We start from the raw sequence: 18,670 nt of genomic DNA on the forward strand, positions 1-18,670 counted from the left end.
GACGCCTCTCAACTAGATCAGCCTACATGAAGTCCTGTGATGCTGTAGGCCTGTGGCAATATTTAAATACAAGCAAAAAAAAGTCCCTGCATCCTGTCCCTGCCGTTGCAAAAAGTAGGACTGAATGATTTGCTAACCTGTTTCTGGATCCACAGAGAAATATGGCTGTCCCTGGAGGATGCTGTACACCACTTTGGCACTGTTTCCATAGTTGGCATCATCAGCATCTGTGGCTGTCACTTGAATAACAGATGTACCTAAAATGGGTACCAAACAAGGAATCGGCAGATTTTAAGGCAGCACCCATTTCTTGTAAACCACAGTTTACAGTTCTTTCAGATTAAAAAAAAAAAAATCCAACAGCACTCAATGGACAAATCTAGTGTTATCCTACACAAGTAAATAATAAAATAAAGTCTCATCTTCCTAATGATTAAAATTAAATCATTATCACTTAGGATTCATGCCATCAGTACGCTCATAGGGATTAACTTGTGTCTTTGAAAAATAACAAAGCATTAGGATTTTTTGGTGATCAAAGAGGTTTGAAGATTTTTCTCTGGTGATAACACGATGTCAGTTGAAATTGTTCATTTGAAAAGTAGGTACCTGCTGTGTGAAAAGCACCATTACAATTCTTATGTTTGTTTAATTAGTAAATTAACCTAGAACACATTTCCACATGCTTGTTTTCTGCTTATAAGACAATCTCCAAATATCTGAAGTCAGCCTGAATAAAAAAATTATGTCTTATAACTAGTTTTTAAGATACTGTTAAAAAATGTGTTTTGCAATAAGAAGTTCTGGCTTTCTTTCCTTCTTGATCAAAGTTATCCACCTTTTTGCCATCAAACAATAAATACATTTTTTCAGCATTCACTTATTTTGCATGAAAATGGCTTTCCCGTGTCCTGTGATCACACTGAGGAGAATAAATACTATATGGGATTAAGAGCACTGTGAACCAATACATTTGGTGGAGTTTATGGATTAGAAGTAAATGAAAGCTGCTGTAAAGCCTTTCTTATAAAATATATAAAAGGAAAAAACTGTTATGCACAAGATTTTATTTCCATGTAATTTTCAAGATGTCAGGATACATTTTGCTAACACAATCTAGAGCTGACAAATGCCTGGATAAATGCAGACAGTCCATTAGCTAGAAGCGTAAAGGTCCTTAACTCCTTGCCAAGGATAAAAGGCTGACTGAGAAGAAGCTCTTATTTTTGGCTGGGTATTTTTTATGTATCTCATTTCCCTTATAAGAAAAAGGTCTAGTGAGCACTGTCCACTTAAGTGATATCATTTCCTATTCCTTTTTTTCTTCACCTTCAGCCTCTCTAGGTTGAAGTTCACCCAGATAACTTGCAGCCAAGTACCTGTCTTGATTACAAATTTAGATGCTTGTTTACCTGTGACTAATGGAATTGAAGTGAATCATCTCTACTGTCACTCTTCACCATATTCAACGGATTAGGGAAAGTAGAAATCCGGAGTGATCAAAACAGATTTATGAAAGCACAGGTTATTATTAGTTCCTGTTAGATGCATCTATTTTCTCATAGTGCATAACACTGCTTTACACATAATAGTTTTACCTACATAATAGTAACAATTCCCACTAGTTCAGGTTATCTGAACAGCATGACAAGAGGGGAGGAATACTTCCTTCTCTGCAGCAAATCAGCAGGGCAAAGTTGTAAAAAAGCTTTGTCACAATTCATCAAACTCTGAAGAGGCTTTTTGCCATCAGCAATCAAGATTACTTTTTGCCTGGTTAAACAGTTAGAGGTCATCTGAGTGTCGAGCTGACTTATAAAGATAATCCTGAAGAAGTGAATATTTAAGGACAATTTTATCACTAACAATGTGCAGCTGAACTGCTCACCTGGAGAAAAGATGAGGACAGGTTTTGAGAAATGTAAAGTTCCATGAGTCCTATCTGCTTTTAGAAAAACAAAAAGTTGTATTCCATACCTCCTCAAGACTAAGAGGGAGAGTCAGTATCACTTGGTAGGCTGTAAAAAAATTAAAAATCATCTAGAAGAATCAAGGGAAATGCATATATCTATCCCACACTTTCAAAAAAAACCCCCTAAAATATCTTCATCAGAGAGACTTACTCCTGTGGTCTCCTGATCTAGGCACTGTCTTTGGACTGACACAGAAGTTTCAGTATGGTCATAACAACTGAATGCACATTAACTTTCTTGTCCTAGCATACTGTTATGGTGGAAAAAATATTGCTGAAGCCTGTCTGGAGAATGATTTTTTTTAAATTATTTTTTTAAAGAAAGGCATTACAGAGCTTAGAGTAGACTTTGGAAAATTTGTCTTTGTCTCTTTGGAATTTGTATCTTTGTTACTTGAGACTCAAGTGCCATATAATTATGATAGCTGAGGAGAGTACAAAAGCCGAGATAGAATCATAGAATTGTTAAGGTTAGAAAAGATCTCTAAGATCATGAAGTCCAAATGTCAACACCACCATGACCACTAAACCATGTCCCAAAGTGCCACATCTACACGTTCTTTTAACACCTCCAGGGTGGGTGACTCCACCACTTCCCTGGGCAGCCTGTTCCAATGCCTCACTACTCTTTCAGTAAAGAAATTTTTCCTAATATCCAATCTAAACCTCCCCTGACACAACTTGAGCCCTTTTCCTCTCATTCTCTTCTTGTATAGAATGAGATCTTATTATAGTTTTATTTGTTGAATTTTGTAAAGTGGTGGAAAGATAGTGTTATAACAGCTGCTGCATCCTATTGAACTAATAGTACAATCAAGAAAAATTATTTTTAAAAGTGTATCCTCAGATAGTTTACTGTCAGCATGTATTTCACTCTGCTGTGTCAAAATGGATCCTCATGGATGACAGGCAATGCTTTTCCAGATTTTTTTTCAATGAGAAAGAAATTTCTCTTAGCTTTTGGGGTCCAAAATTAAACTAGGAAAGGCAGTGAAGTGAAGGAACTCAGGACTAATTATAAAGTAATTGGTAAAGAGTCAAAACCAGTTTGGATCTTTTTAAGTAAAGACAGCTGTGCCTTATCTTCACCCCCACCTGAATAGTACCCACATAATGTGGATGTCTTTATTCATTTGGTTATTTATAGTCTAGATTACTTCACGAGCAGCCTTTTGCCCACATTTGTCAGCAGAAGTCAGCATGATTTAAAATATGAATCAAGCTGCTAGGTTAGAAATTAGAAGCTTTCTGAGATACTTCCACAGCTGCCAACACAAGCAGAAGTCAAAGAAGTAGAAGTAGAACCTGAGAAGAACTGTGAGTAGGGGGAAGGTGTTTTAGTTTTTATCTTTGTGTCTCACCACCCAATTCTAATTTTAATATGCAATAAATTAAGTTAATTTTCCAAAGTTCAGTCTGTTTTACCCCTGATGGTAATTGGTCGAGAATCTCCCTGTCTTTATTTCAACCCATGAGCTTCTTCATCTTATTTTCTCCCTCTGTCCTGTTGAGGAGGAGGAATGAGGGAGCAGCTGGGTGGTTGTCTGGCAGCCAGGCAAGATCAAACACATTACAAGAGCAAACTAGTGTGAAAGACGGTAGAGAAAATGTGAGAATGACTACAATAGCACTCTAAGGAGTGATGACATCATTTTTCTGCAAAACCAATTTTGACGCAGTCCTGCCCAGCAAGCCTGTTCCCATCTCAGGATGGGAATGAAAGCTCAGAGTTCTCAAGACGTATATCTTATTTTCTTTTACTTTATTTTCTCTTTTTCTTTTTAAAAAAGAAAATAAAAGAAAAGATCATTTTGTTTTGAATTGTCAATACTTCTTTCACACATCTTACAGATTGTTTTGCTGGCTTTGTCTCACAGAGATTCCGTGTCTGCATACAACAAGCAAGGAATAGCAGTTTGCTGAATGTGTTGAGTTTGCCAAGCTTTACAAGTGTTAAAGCATCAGCATTAATTATTTTTTTTTCTTACTTTTCTTAGATGTACATTTGAGTCTGGAAGCTTAAGTACTTTGAGAACACATCTGTGCATTGCAAAGCTGAAATGAATAGCCTGCAGAGGACTGATGTAGTGCAAAGGAGGTCTTCCACAAGATGCGATAGGCACACATTTTGCTACTTTTACAAGTAAAGTCAGCATGCAACTCATGTTCCTACTTTGGTCCTTTGCTTGACATGAATTAAAATAGCTTCTGCCAGTCAGAAGAATATATCTGCGCCTATTTGAAAATGTTATTTTTACTGATAACTTGTTCTGCAGCCTTCATTTTTGAACAGTAGTCTCCAGCTTGGGTGAAGAAAATGAGTAGATTATGTCGTTAGCATAGTATATTTCAAGATTCCACCATGAACGTTGGATGAAAAAATGACAGATAGTGATTTAAATATCAGTCAGAATCATGGCTTTACTTTTTCCGAAGCGAATTCTGTAACTTCAAAATGCAATTTGAGTTTGATTCTGACATTTTTTATAAAAGTAGGATTTCAGATAAGTTCAGACATTTTTATTTAAAGATAATAATAAAAAAAAAGTTTGGTCTGAAATTTGGCCTTCTAGTATACACTTCTCCAAAATAATTTGGAAATACAAATAAACCCTGAAGATGCTGAAACAGTATGTTTTTTACATTATCAGACAGCTTTCTATTCAACTTCCGTCTCAATTGGCAATTATTGAAAAGTTCTGGGTTTTTTACAAAGAGCTTTTTCTATGTGTGTGTATCTAGCTCCGCTTAAGAGACAGCTCCACTAAAAGCAGAAAGGCTGTTAGGTTTTCAGAAATAGAAGACCAGCTGGGGTAAGGGGAGAGGCAGGAAGGACTTTATGTCGCTAAAGGAGAAGCTCTTGTGGTTGCTTCCTGTTTTCAAGCACAATGACAATCTGCTGTTCATCAGTTTTATTCATGGAGGGAAGATCTTAAAACTGGTTTACTTTTATAAGCTGAAAAGATTTGGGAGAACTCTGGAAGACCTCTGGAGGCAAAATGAGGAATTTTCTTTGGCTAAAAGCCTAGAGAAGGTAAGTGGACAGATAGCTTGCTCAGACAGCATGGCTCTAAGGATTATTTTCATGAGGGCACATTATGCCCATGCTGAAGACATGAATGAAATTTTAACTGAGCTACAGAAATACTGAGAGGTATTAAACCACTTCTGGTTTTACGAGCAGGTTGTTCTCTCTGGATAGGAGTCTGTACTTAGGCAATGAACTGGAACAATTATGAACTAGGAGCAGTCATATGGCACTACCCAAGCCTAAAAAGTTTAGGATCACATAGAATTCACCACCAAGGATTTCATTACCACATTGGCTGGACTACATCACTTCAGACTGCTTTCTGTATAAAGAGTAGGGCTAAATAAGGTTGAGATATAACTCTTACGTTTTGACTGGAAGAAAATTCTTCCTAGAAAGCTGAAGGAATAGGGAACTGCAAAGTGAACTTTGCCCTTTTGTACATGGCCACAAGTGAATGGATATTTCACTAGACCATTTTTCCTTTGATGCAGAAAAGGCCAGAAGGTTGGTAGCATGAAAGATTTGTAAGAGCAAAGGAAAAGGAAAAGTAAAAGCAGAAAAGGAGAAAGTGTCAACAGGTAAATAGATAAATGATCCAAGCTAAAAAAGGAATAAATGGACGTGACTGAGAAAAGCAAAAAAAAAGCCAACTTAGAACAAACAAGGAACCCGAGGAACCAGACTCAAAGGATCAATTACATGATACTGGAAAATTAAGAAGGAACTTAAAATATAGTTCAGCCATATATACTGAGCAGAAATATATAGAAAAGAGAGATGAGGCAAGAGGGTAGAGTAGATTAGGTGATGCAATAGTTCATAAATTACAATTAACAGGTTGATGATTTTTAATAGTCCACTATATAGGCATGAAGTGAAACAATTTCACCTGAAAACATGCTCTTATTGTTGTGCATATAGTCTCATGTAATGGCTGATTAAGAAGTCAAATGATGTATTAGCTCCTGCAGATGAGTGGTGAATCTTTGTTTTGAGTGCTCACTGATCTCCCATCCAGGAATCATAAACTTTGCACAGCTGTGGTGTACAGAAACAGTCTCTGTAATCCCTGCTAATATCACTAAAAGTAATTTGTAAGAGATGCCAAAAATCCAAGCTGTCCTGCGTGGCCTAGCCTTACTTCTTCCCTTAGAACTACCTTTTCCTCTCCATTTCACATCATACCATAAAAACAGATGGACCTTCCCACCCATTCCAGAAATATGAGGTAATATATTTTTTCTGCTTTACTCTGGAAGCAATCCCTTGTGTTCTATAAACCTAATGGAGAAATAATTCTCATAATTTCTTGTGTGGTTTTTTTTTTGTATTTGGGGGCCTTGTTCAATGCTTCCTTTTCTATGACAAAGTGAATTCACTCTATGAATTCTGATTTTCTTATCAGAAGTTGCTTTAAAGAAGTAAGCACGTGCTAGTGATCATCTCACTGCATAGAAAGATGTGACTAAGCTACTCTGTCTTTAATCTGCCTGAAGTGCTGCATGGGGCAGAGGGTTTTGCCGATGAATACAGTACATACACCATTGCAACATAATGTTATGCTGAGGGACATGGTTTAGTGATGTTGATAGAAGTAGGACAAAGGTTGGACTCAGTGATCTTGAAGGTCTCTTCCAACCATAAATGTCCTGTAGTTCTATGAATGTCTGAAATTGAACTGGAAAAGAATGGCTAAAGCTGAACAAAGCCTCTAGCCCTTGAACTCCTGCTGTTCAATACCTTGATACAGTAACTTTGGTTTTCTTTGGCAGTAATTGTAACTGTGAAATGCATCAGATGCCCTGTATGAGGATTTGAAAAATATTATGGATGCAATAATAAGAGTAAAAAAGAAAGAGTAAAAAGAGTGAGAAGTATTTTGAGGTATTGATCAGTGAACAACTCTGTGTATGTTTATTCTTCTGGGAAGTTTTTTTTCCCCTTCTCACCATAAATAAAGTAACTTCTGAAACAGTAACACTGATGCCTTCAAATGACCGTGATAAAATGAAGAAAAGTAGAAGAGTAGACTTTTTCAAATGTTGACAAGATTTGCGTTGCTTTCCTGGTGACTAAAGAGGTACAGGACAAAGTGGCCTGCCATCCAAAACGAGTGACCTGCATCTTAGAAATGTTTTTGATTTTGTTCAAAGTACTGTATATACTTACAATTAGAAAACACACTTTTAGACAGAGCAAGTATCTGCAGTCTACATTCAAAAAGAAATTAAAACCAAAAATGAAAGGAGTGAATAAGAAAATTGTCTTCAAAATCTCTATTAAAAAAATAATGATGAAGCTCACCAGTAGCAAGTTTCTGGGACTGGAGCTGCTATGCATGTGGTAAGGTTGTCCCAACTAGAATTACTTGCTAATGAAACCAGTATGTTGAAGGAGCAACAAGTAGTGGCATAATATGTCAGGTAATTATCTTCCTTACTCTCTTTCTGACCCCAAAGGGTTTACAGATTATGTGGAAACAAGCCAGCATTATGGACTGACAGCTGCCACCCATGGCAGGTCAGCCACAGGAACCCCACCACTTGTTTCCTTCCTAAAGGTCAAAACTGGTGACCTTGGCCCTTTGCCTGATCTTCATTTCTGGAATACTCCGAAACAGAGAATCTGCTTTCAGCTGTTTTTATGATAAACCTAGGAAGAGCTTGTCCCCGTTGATCCTACTAGGAGGAGTAATAGTTCATAAAGTCTGCAATAGAGTTCTCTATTCATTAAAAATCCCAATTCCTAACCCACAGTTCCAGCTGAGTTTTTGATTCTATTTATGATTTTAAATTTATAAAATAAAGGAGTAATCATAGGGATGTTATTTCTTCACTGTTCTCTGGGCCCTTTGTTCATGTGGCACAGCATTAAGAAGCTTTCACCTTTGCCCTATTCTTATCTTAAAAGAAGTTACCTGGGGTCCTCCATACAATCTCTGAAGGTTTCGTTTAAGAGCAAAGAAAACAAACTTCAGAGAAATAGTTTTCAATAATTGCCACTTTTTAGGACTAAACTTTGAGTTTCTGTCTGTACAGTTCTGCATTTTACAATGCAACACAGGTTTATGATTTTTTTGAAGGAATGAGTTAGCTTTCTGTACCTAGGTTTCATTTGCTGTCTTTTTCTGAGCTCAGCTTTTCTATTTCTTTATTAGATTTTAGAGAGTCTCTTTACTATGGATTTCTGTGACTGGGAACTAGAACCTCACTCTCATTTGAATCTTCAAAATTAATCTGTAATATAGGTAAATAAAAATCTTGACAGTTTCTACCTTTTACCAGCTCTACAAACAGGTGCAGTTTGAAGGCACCTGTGAATCTCTATGATGACCATGAGAGTTCAATACACTATTGTTAAAACAAAAATCTGGCCTCATATTTAATTTATTTGGGGGCATTTTCATCATCTATGGGGACTCCTGTTTGGGTGGTGATAAAGTCTGTCTTAAAATGTTAATACAGCTGTGAAAATGCAGTAAATTAAGATATTATTGGTAAACTCAAATTTACATTAGATAATAATATGTGATTTGTGAAAGCCTCTTGTTTCTGTCTTGTTTAGGTATTGTGAATGTCATCTGTGGAAATGACAATAAAGACATGTAATTTGGAAGAGAAATGGAGTCTAAGTCAGAGAAAATGAAACAAATTTCATGGTTATCTTAGTCATGGGCTTTTTAAAAATTAGATTACTTAGGGTACTATTTTTAGATAAAATCTCTAGTGCTTGCATGGGGTCCTGGTTTGGCTGGGATGGAATCCCAGCCCAGCCATGATGTGCAGCCACCAGCAGTTTGGAGTCAGTCAGGAGCCTGAGCTGGGAGGGACACAAGCCAGGGAAGCTGACCTGAGCTGGCTCACAGGTGTGTCCCATCCCATCATCATCACCCTCCTTATAAAGGGGGAGGGTTGCTAAAGCTGGGGGCTCGTTTTGTTGCTGGTCCTCCTTCTTTTTCTGTTGGAGGGGTTCACTTATCATTCTGCTCCTGAGGACTGCTTCCCTGTTCTTTGTCACTGCTGTACATTGACTGGGCTACACATAACCTTGTATTTGTTGACACAGCATTTGTATTAATATGTGTTTTGCTGTTTCCTTAACTCTATTTTCATTTCAGCCCATGAGTCTTATTTTCCTGATCCTCCTTCTCTGCTGAGGATGGGTCACTGGGTGATAGTACAGCTGCCCTAGTTTAGCCCTGGATATGGGCTGTACATATTCACATGGGTATATGTGAATAAATGTAGATGTAAGTATATGCATGTGTGTCAGAATATGTAGATAAAACATCCTAGAGTATTAAATAGGGTCCTTCTAGCCTTTGATATTATTTCTAGGCATTTTACTTATGTTCAAGAGTGTTCAAATGCCTAGAATATAATCTGTTAAATGATTCAAATGCAGAAGTCTTCTGCTAAAGGCTGTTGAGTTTTTTCTCTACATTTGCAAATTTATCACAAGTACATTGGCTGTTGATTGCAAGATTACAGTCACAGTAAATGATGTGCATTATGAGAATGATCTCATTTGGGCAAGTCTCGTAGGTTTGAAATCTTCTGGTTGAAAAAGATTAAGGTATTAATTTCAAATTGCATGTTTGGGAAATACTCTTAGAAATGGCTGAGCTACTTCCCAAATGTTTAGACATTGGAGTGTTTAGTTTTCAGTGAAAATTAGTTGGATGTATGCATTTAAATAGTTTATTTTCCTCAGGTAGACATACTTTCCTGATAGCCAGGGTATTTTTTAAAACCTTAATAATTAAGTCCGTATCAGTCTTCAAGACCACAAAATAGGCTTCTGTCCTCTCTCTTAACCACTTCAGTGTTCTGAAGAGGCTATTATTTAGGTGTGGGGTTTTTTTTTCACAACTGTCAAAAATTTTGACTACATGAGGAAATAAACCTTTTCATTTTTTGTTTACATCTCCAGCGTACTGCATACATAGCCTTATTTATCACAGGCTATTTATCATTTGCCTTAGAGCAGAGTGAAGTAGCTGTTATTGGGCTGACTTTCTGACAGGAAACTTTGATGAGAATTTGTGGTTTGTTGGCAGTAACTCTCTTGAATGCAGAATATTCACACACGTGTACATACTGAAATGGGCAGCATGTTAGGTTGTTTTGTTTTTTAAATTACCTATATAGATGTGAGCAACTTTCAGTTTAAGGAATGAAGCTGATACTTGCACAAATCTTAGGCATGCCTGATCTTAATTTCACGGTGTCGTGTATCTGAGGCTGTAAGAAAAAAGCTGTTCTGGAAAGTCTTTTGAGGCATTGGGTTAGGTAATAGATACTAAAGTAAATGTGAGCATCAGGTTTGCTGTCACTGAAAACTTGCAAATGTGCGTTTTCTTCGATAGTAAGAAAAATACAGTGATTGCTATGAGAATGCTGTAACCTGTCTTGTTCCATGTACTCAGTAATAGATGAGATCAGTGAGAATAATATAGTTTTCAAATGAGCAGTAGCTGGACAAGATAGTCCAGGATAAGACTTTTCTTACCTTCATTTTCTTGACTCTGTGATGGCTGTGTATGACACAGGAAATTTCTGAAATGACTGTATGTTTGCCAAGAAGAAAAATTATATCATAGAATTTCAGCTGAAGTTGTTAATTGAACAAAGCAAAAAACACATATGCAGTATCTGCCATTTTTATAATTTATCTTCTATATTGCTAGGAACTTTTCAATTAAATCATGAAAACAGGCATGAGAATAGATAAAAATGTCATATTTCTGTAATATATAAACATGCATACATATACAGGCACGTTTTAAGGGAGAAATTTACTTATTTAATAATGCTGTACCATTATGGGCAAACATTCATTGTCCTTCCATCACAGTAGAGAGCTATTTGATGGTCTCTGTCTGGGGAGAACAGTGGACTTCTTTGGGGTGAGTAATGTTCCTTTCCTTGTTACTCTTAGGCTGGTGGTATGATGCAGCTATAGCATTGGTAATAGAAATAGTCTTTTCATTTGTCAGTAGCTCTACTAAAACTGAAGTTTAGGGATGGAGAGGGATTGACCATGAAATGAGGTAAAGAGGCTGAAGAAGTTTTAGGAATCTGGACCTCTGATTTGTGACAGATTGATCTGTTTGATTGTTACCTCTTTGGAAGACTGAAAATTATGTAAAAGTTCCTTTTTGTTCATTCTATTGTATGTGATACTTAGTGACTGGAATTTATATTATATTAGAAAGAAAGTTGTATTAGAAAGAAAGTTGTATTTTATCTTAGGATGGATCATATTTGGGTGTATCTTTTTTAGACATTTTGGAAACACAAGTTAGAGAAACCTGGTGAGGGGAACAAAAAAAAATGAAAAACAAACAAACAAACAAAAGCTACCTCTTGTGATTTACTTTCAGAATAGATGCATGTATGTGTTAGCATGATTTTGAAAAATAAACTTGACATTTTACACTTACCTGCATGATGTTAGCAACTAAAATGTGTCAGAAAGCTGACTTTGCTTTTAAAAAGCTGCCTTTTCTTTGAAAAGCTTCTGTGTTCCGAAGATTTACTAAGCATTCCAGATGTGGTTTGATTTAATGAAATTTAAAAATGAAGTAATAATTCTCTGATTTGTAAATTTTTTGTCAAGGCTACATATAACCAATTCTCAAACAAATTCATGTTATACCTAGTTAATTGCAATTCCTGACAGATCTGTGTGTCCTATCTTCCAAACCTACTACAGATCCACCATTTGTGAAATCCCATTCTCAAAAATCATCTAAATGAAGAAAATTATTTTTTTAAACACCTAAAACTACAAGCCACATGATGTCAGAAAGTGTCTCTATGCCTTAGCATAATATAGAGACATTAATGTTAACGTTTTAAGAGAAAGATCTGCCCTTCAATGACAGATTACCTCCTCTATGCTACTAACATTTATATTTTAATGCCTGACATGTTTTAGTTTTAATAAAGACTATAACATGTGTATGCCCCTATTCAATATGTTCTGATAGACAGAGGTGTGGCTAGTATTAGTAATGTTAATTAGCCCAAGGTATTCCAGTCCTTAGTACCAGCATTTCAATTTCTGTAGGCTCCAATATGGTTACATAAAAGGGAGAAGTAGCTCACTGTGTCTTTTGTAGTGCAGCCTCTCTTAAAAGAAGCAAAATTATTTGGTGGCTGGTAGCTTGAAGAGCTCATAAGGGAATAAATTAGGTACATGTAAACTATCATCATGCATTGGAACTTGGCTTTTTACTGTGGCTCTGAAAACAAGTGCCTGTGAACTGTAACACATGTTTGTTATCGAAGAATGTGTAAAATGTGTATGTTCGTATCGAGAGTTATGTGTACTGGCTGAAGAAACATGGTTTTTAGTTCTTAGATGTGAAGCCGTGAAAGATGAAAGGACCTTGGCTTAACATCCTACCAGAAGGACAGCGTCTCTAACAATGCAGAACGTATCTCATCGTACTGCACTGCAGCGTGAGCAAAAGCGCTGATGTAAAGAATTCAGGCCCATTATGCTTTTGTTCAGAGATTACAGTGTGATAGCTGAAAATCCACCGAAATAAAAGGGAGGAAAATGAATACATCAGGCAATTTTTAGTGTGAGTACGACACAGGAACTTTTAATGCTACTTCCAAGCTCTAATCTAGAGAGGTTGAGGCCTCTGGGGTTTTTGTTTTGTTTTCAATATACACAAATACTGGGAAATAATAAGTTTGTTGCAATAAAGTACCCAGGCAAATGGTATTGCACTGAATAATTTCAGAGAGATATAAAGGAGAGCCACATTTAATGTAACCCAAGCCTGAAAATTCCACTTGGCAAGAAGGCTGTTCCTCCAAGGGTGCTGCAATGTCTGATGCTGCAGTAGCTGAACACATCTTGGTGTATCTGTGGAGTAGAGCTGTTCCTGTCTTCCACTAATTGAGGGGAAATTGAGGTGAATGAATGAGTTTGTGGTCACGTTAAAAGTACATCTCCAAAGTTTAGGCCAACCAGCTTATAAAGCCTGAAGTCTCATACAGTGCTTTAAAAGTCACCCATCCTGCTTGCTAACTGCTGTCATAGCATTTCCTCCTATGAGAGACAGCTCATGTGAAGGGTCAGCAGGTGGAGGTCTATGGGAGCTCAGTGGAGGCCAGAATCTCCTAACAAGGAGTTGAGAGTGGCTAAGTTCCTATGGGACAGAAATGTGAAAAATACCTTCCGGTGTTTATAGCAAGTGCTAGCTACCGTTACTTGCTGAAAACTCTTCTACAAAGTCTTGGTTTCCCCTGGCACCAAGAGTGAGCAGTTACTCACAGGGCATGAATAGATAATTCTGGTTTTCCTATTGTGTTGTCTCAGACCTACAGCCTTTAATTAAGAAAACAGACTTCCCCACCTCTCAGGGAAAAAAAAAAAAGAAAAGAAAGAAAAATTAATATGTCAAGTGATTTTTTATTGTGTTTTTTTTTTAAGCTAAGCTTAGACACTGCTGGATAAAAGTCTCCTGCTATCCTTTGCTTGCTCTTGTGCTCTGACCTCATGTGATTTAGGCCAGGGAACAAAAGGAACGGAAAAAGAATAATGCATTTGGAAATATGAAATTTTCAGATGGTTTAGCTCCTCAAACTCTCTGCTGTTGGGTTTAGAGGGACAGATAGTAAGGCATAAGACAGCACAAGTAGGAGCAGACAGACCAGAAGAAGAGAGAGCACTGCTCCTTCTGGCTGTAGCTTGATCTTATCTGTAATGCTAAAAATGTTCTATCTTAAATTGGTGAATGATTTCAATTCTTCGGAAGCACTGATTCGAATCCTTAGGCTGATTTTTGTCATGTGATTTTCTGAAACGTGCAGTGTCTCAATTTTTTTCAAGTGTGATATTAATATGTTCTATATAAACTTTAAAGCATCCAGTCATACTCCTCTGAGAATATAAATACTTCTCTGCCAAATATAAAATATTTAGAAAGCATTCTATGTATTTTCCTAACAAAAATGTAGTGCAAGCCTGTTGTAAATAAATATCTAACGGAATGCATGTCCAAACCCAACAAAACCCCCAAAATACCCTAGATTTCTTGGGAAGCTGCTTATAATACTTAGAATTTTAACTGCTTAACAAAAAGAGTGTTTTTGCCTTTTTTTCACCTTAGTGTTTTTCTTTTTAGGAATGTATTATGAGGCATTGAACTCATACTTTATGTTTTTATATTTATTTTGTTGAAAAGGATAAAAATAATAAAAAGGATAAGTTTAAAAAAGGATTGTAATACTGCATTTAAAAAAGAGAACTCTAGAGAGTTTGATACGTATAGAGGTTTTGAAGTTCCTTAGCTATAGTGGTAAATACAAACATAAATGTAAGAAATATTCTAGCTACAGGATTTCTGCCATTGTGCTAAGTTTGACTAAAAGGAATTCTAATACTGTATTTTAACTGCAGAATGTAAAATATAAACCTGCAGTAAAATATCTGAAATGTATCTTTCTCTTCTAAACCAAGTCATTCAAAATACCCTGACTAATTCATTTTAAAATAGACTATATGTTAACAATTAGCATTCTGAAATTTTTCAAGTTAGCAAAGTAGTTTTTATAAGCTTGTGGCAAAGTCAAGACAAGTCATTCATAGCTCTCTTTTAATAAACATCTGAAACCAGGAAAAATATGCAGACGAGGAAATATAATTATATTTCAAAAAAAATATCAAAGATGAAAGCTGCCTCCATTTAGTCGTTTACATACATCTGTAGATTAATGCTTCCTGACATAAGCAAATTCAAAAATAGAAAATGTGATGGTTACTGTATTTGGTTCTTTTTTAAGATTTTTTTTCTTTTTACTGTACAGCCTACTTGTTCTTGTAAGAGCTTCCTATATAAAATAACAAACTGTGCTTGAGAAATGTGTTTATGATTGTGTGATGCTCATAGATTCCCAAGAAATACCATAGAAATAGTGAACAAGAGTAATGGAACTTCTAACACTGTGTAACTGATGTTGCTGTTTATACTACTGCGGACACAGACAATAGAAAAGTAATGAAGATTGTAGTATTAATGCATATTGCCCTATGTGTTTTACTACAATTTCATCTCTCTCTCTTATATGTATCTCTCACTTTCTCTTATACATATCATTTACTTAGAGTAGCTGTTAAATACAACACACGTTTATTCATGCTGTAAACCTGTATGCTTGAGTTAAAAATGTCCATGTCTTTATTTCATAGATAATGTCCTTCTATCAAACTTCACTGTTCAGCTAAAGAAAAATTCTTTTATTCTGATGATATTTGCAAAAAGTAATTTAACAGAAAAATAATAAATTTTAAATGTAGCCATGAATGTACATTATACAAATCTTTTCATGTATAAATTCTGAACCAGATGGTGTGTTTGGCTAGATCCATACAATCTAGAAAATAACTTTAAGTAAGTTAAATTAGGCATTATCCCTTTTCTTAATAAGATCAATTCAAAGATTAAAAACACGTTGTGAAATGCTCATTAATTGCATGCTAAAGGTGTTTAATGAGGAAAAAATCATAAGCCTTACTCATTAAAATCAGCAAGGCAGGTACAGGATGATGTAATAATATTGACCCAGGTGTCAAAAGGGATTGAACTCCACAGGACAGTTCCCTTTGTAAGAAATTTCTTAATAGCTTCATTTGTATCCTGAGAAAAGATGTTTTCACAATGAGATGTATGGTTAGTTTTGATTTTGTTTTGTTTCTTTGCAATCATCTTTCATTTGCAAAAATACATGGATCTTAGCTTCTATGTGTGTAAGCCTCAAAGATGAAATAAGTAGATTTTAAATGTTATCTGGGCTGTATTTTCCTTCTACTTCTATGGGAAATGAAGACGTTATTATGATTCATAATATATATTTAACTTCTCTGAAGTTTCCTCTTAGAGTATTTCTAAAGTATAGCCAAATCGAAAAAGGGCAGACTTCAAATCCACGTGTTCCTCATTCTGACCAAGATGGTATCATACAGCTTTGGCATTTTGTCAGTTTAAAATGTTGAATGTCTTTTGTTGCTTTATTTTCCATGTTGTGTTTTGATTAACCCTTAGGGGTTTGTCTAGCGTCTTTTTCTCATTTTTTTGATTTATTTTTCATTCGATCAATTTTCCTAGTCTGACACAAATCCCAGTATTCTTTTAGTCTGCTCTAGCACTCTTTAAAAATATAGCCACAGCAGTTACTTTCCTCCAGTTCTTTAGTGCAGCAGCTAATTTTAATGAGGAATGCCATGTTATTGAGCTTTAGAATCTCTTTAACTTCCTCATTTAATTTTTTTTTTAAGCCAATATCACTGTGATCATTTAGCGTGATCATTTCCATAAAAGCTGCCTAAAATGACATTGCACTTAGCTCACTTCAGTGGTTTTGATTGCTTGCAGAATTAACTTTGCTACACAGCATTTCAGGTATACCCATAATGCTGTTGGAGATATGGCTGAATCCCATTTAGTCACAGCAAGGCAAATTTACATATATTTTGATGGCTGCAGCACAGATATTTCGACGTAGGACTAGCACAAACTAGTGCACAAGTAAGCATTCTGATTTCTCCCTGGGCTTGAGTAAGTTGTGCTGAAAATCCATGTTACGCTTTCACTGCTCTTACTATAAAGCCAGTTTGACATAAGTGAGGTTTGCCTGTTGGTACTGAAAATCTCGCATTCTGTCAGAGGTGTTGACTTATCCTGTTCTCTTGTGTGCTTTATATCTAGTTATTCCAAGAAGCAGTCAGTAACACAGTGAGAAATATGTAGCATAAAATGGCATTTGAATAACAGATACACACAGAGCTAGAAACATTGCTAGAGATGATTTCACTTCAGTTTTTCAATCTTAGTAACATAGCTTTCACTAATATCTGAGCTTTCACAAATATCTGCCATCATATTTGTTGAAGTTTTCAAACATAAATATAATAGTTAAAAAAAAAAGTATTATGAGAGACAAAATTGGGAGGAAATGAAGGATGGGAAGAAACAGATTTTTTTCCCACCAAGTTTGGACCTGCTCATCATGAATATGCCTATTTCTTAAAAATGTGTATAGTGTTATTGCGTAGTTATTTCCAGTCAGAAAAGTTATTTGATTAGATATGCAAGAATCTGTGTGTATATAGTTATAACAAATAATCTTCATGTTAAATATTTATGGAGGTGATGTAGGACTAACTTGACTTTTTCATTTGATGTAGTCTTAGTAAAGATGATCATCCTGCTCCAGGGTTTCTTGTTTTTATCATTATTCTTATTTTCTTCCATTTGTTATAGAGCAACGTATAGAATTATGAGGCTTTTTAAAATTATTTTTATTCTGAAGTCCTGGTCTTCTGGAATGTACTTCTGTGATTTTGGTGCCTTTTTTAGTTTTATATTTTCTGTCCTGTATTCTCACATGCACTTACTTTCACAGCAGCAATAACCCTAATATGCATTGTTAACTCAATAATTTCTCCATTTGTTCTTCTTTCATGGCTTTAAACAACCCTCCAGCACAAAAGTCTGTTTTATTTCCTACAGTCCAGCACAAACTAAAAGGTTTGGCCTCGCTTCTTGTACCAAATTTTACTTTTTGACTTCTGTTTGACGTGTCAAATCTGTGAACAGCAATATATACCAAAACCATTGAAGAGATTATGTTGACGTGTAGTGAATCTGCTTCTGTAATTGGCAATTCTGTAAACTTGTGTTGCTCTGCAATAAATATTATATTCAGGATAAAATGTTTGGACTGCATATCGAGGCAAAAGCAAAGCTAGTAGTTGTAGTTGTTCTTTAAGTCATACCTATTGAATGGAGAATAATTACAACTGCTTAAATGCTATTCTCGTAATGTGTTGGAGACTTTTCAATGGATATCCTAGCTACTGTGGAAAGTATAAGCCAAGAGCTACTTTGTCACACTGTATCAGTTTTTGAGTTTAATTTTTGTCACTCTTTCCTTCTTCTTTTCCCTGCCTTTTGTTGGATATGCTGAATGGTGCATATTTTGTCTAAGTATTCTAAGATCTACTCTATCTTTCTTTTTTATTTTGTCTTCTTTATAGGAAGGTTTACAAGGGTGCCACTTGCTCACCAGTAAGCTGTATTCCCCTTACAGCAAGAATCTCACCTTTTCATTCCAAGATATTTTCTCAAGTTACAGAATCCGCTTCCTTATCTGCAGGAATGGGACATAGACTCTGAGAAGGAACGTATTATGTATTAATTATTTACTTGTATGTACATCCTGACTGTTGAATTAGAATTCTTATAATTGACTTCAGAAATACACAATTTCTTCTACTTGAATGGATTGATCTAGATTTGGGTTCTTATTCTCTGATTCTTTAAGAAATTACGAAACTAATTCTACTCATTTAAGTTCAAATGCTAAAAAATTCCATTCCAGTGTAGTTTTTATATCCCCAATTGCAAATGTCAACTAAACACAGCAAAGAATAACGCAGATCCTTTTTTGCCTTCCAAGCAACTTGGAAGCTAAGTTGCTTTTTTTTTTTTTACTGCTTTAAACTCTCTTCGCAATAAAACTCGCCTTTACCTGGATCTTTTATGGACACTTTCTGAGCTTAAAGGACATAATGGCACTTATGCTGTCATCATACTCATCAGTTTGCCTTCTTATTGGAAGCTAAGTTGCTTTTTTTTTTTA

The 18,670-nt window shown here is 35.7% G+C and overlaps 1 protein-coding gene across 1 annotated transcript in view; it reads right to left on the reverse strand.

The window, feature by feature from the left end:
• CDH9 (cadherin 9, type 2 (T1-cadherin)) overlaps positions 1 to 18,670 on the reverse strand; it is a 69,844-nt gene that overhangs the window by 24,721 nt on the left and 26,453 nt on the right. The window contains exon 3 of the mRNA XM_009866576.1: positions 138 to 257. Coding sequence (XP_009864878.1) covers positions 138 to 257 — 120 coding nt within the window. The remainder of the gene's footprint in view (positions 1 to 137; positions 258 to 18,670) is intronic.

The sequence above is a fragment of the Apaloderma vittatum genome, unplaced genomic scaffold (assembly GCF_000703405.1).
Source record: "Apaloderma vittatum isolate BGI_N311 unplaced genomic scaffold, ASM70340v1 scaffold6033, whole genome shotgun sequence".
Taxonomy (NCBI): domain Eukaryota; kingdom Metazoa; phylum Chordata; class Aves; order Trogoniformes; family Trogonidae; genus Apaloderma; species Apaloderma vittatum.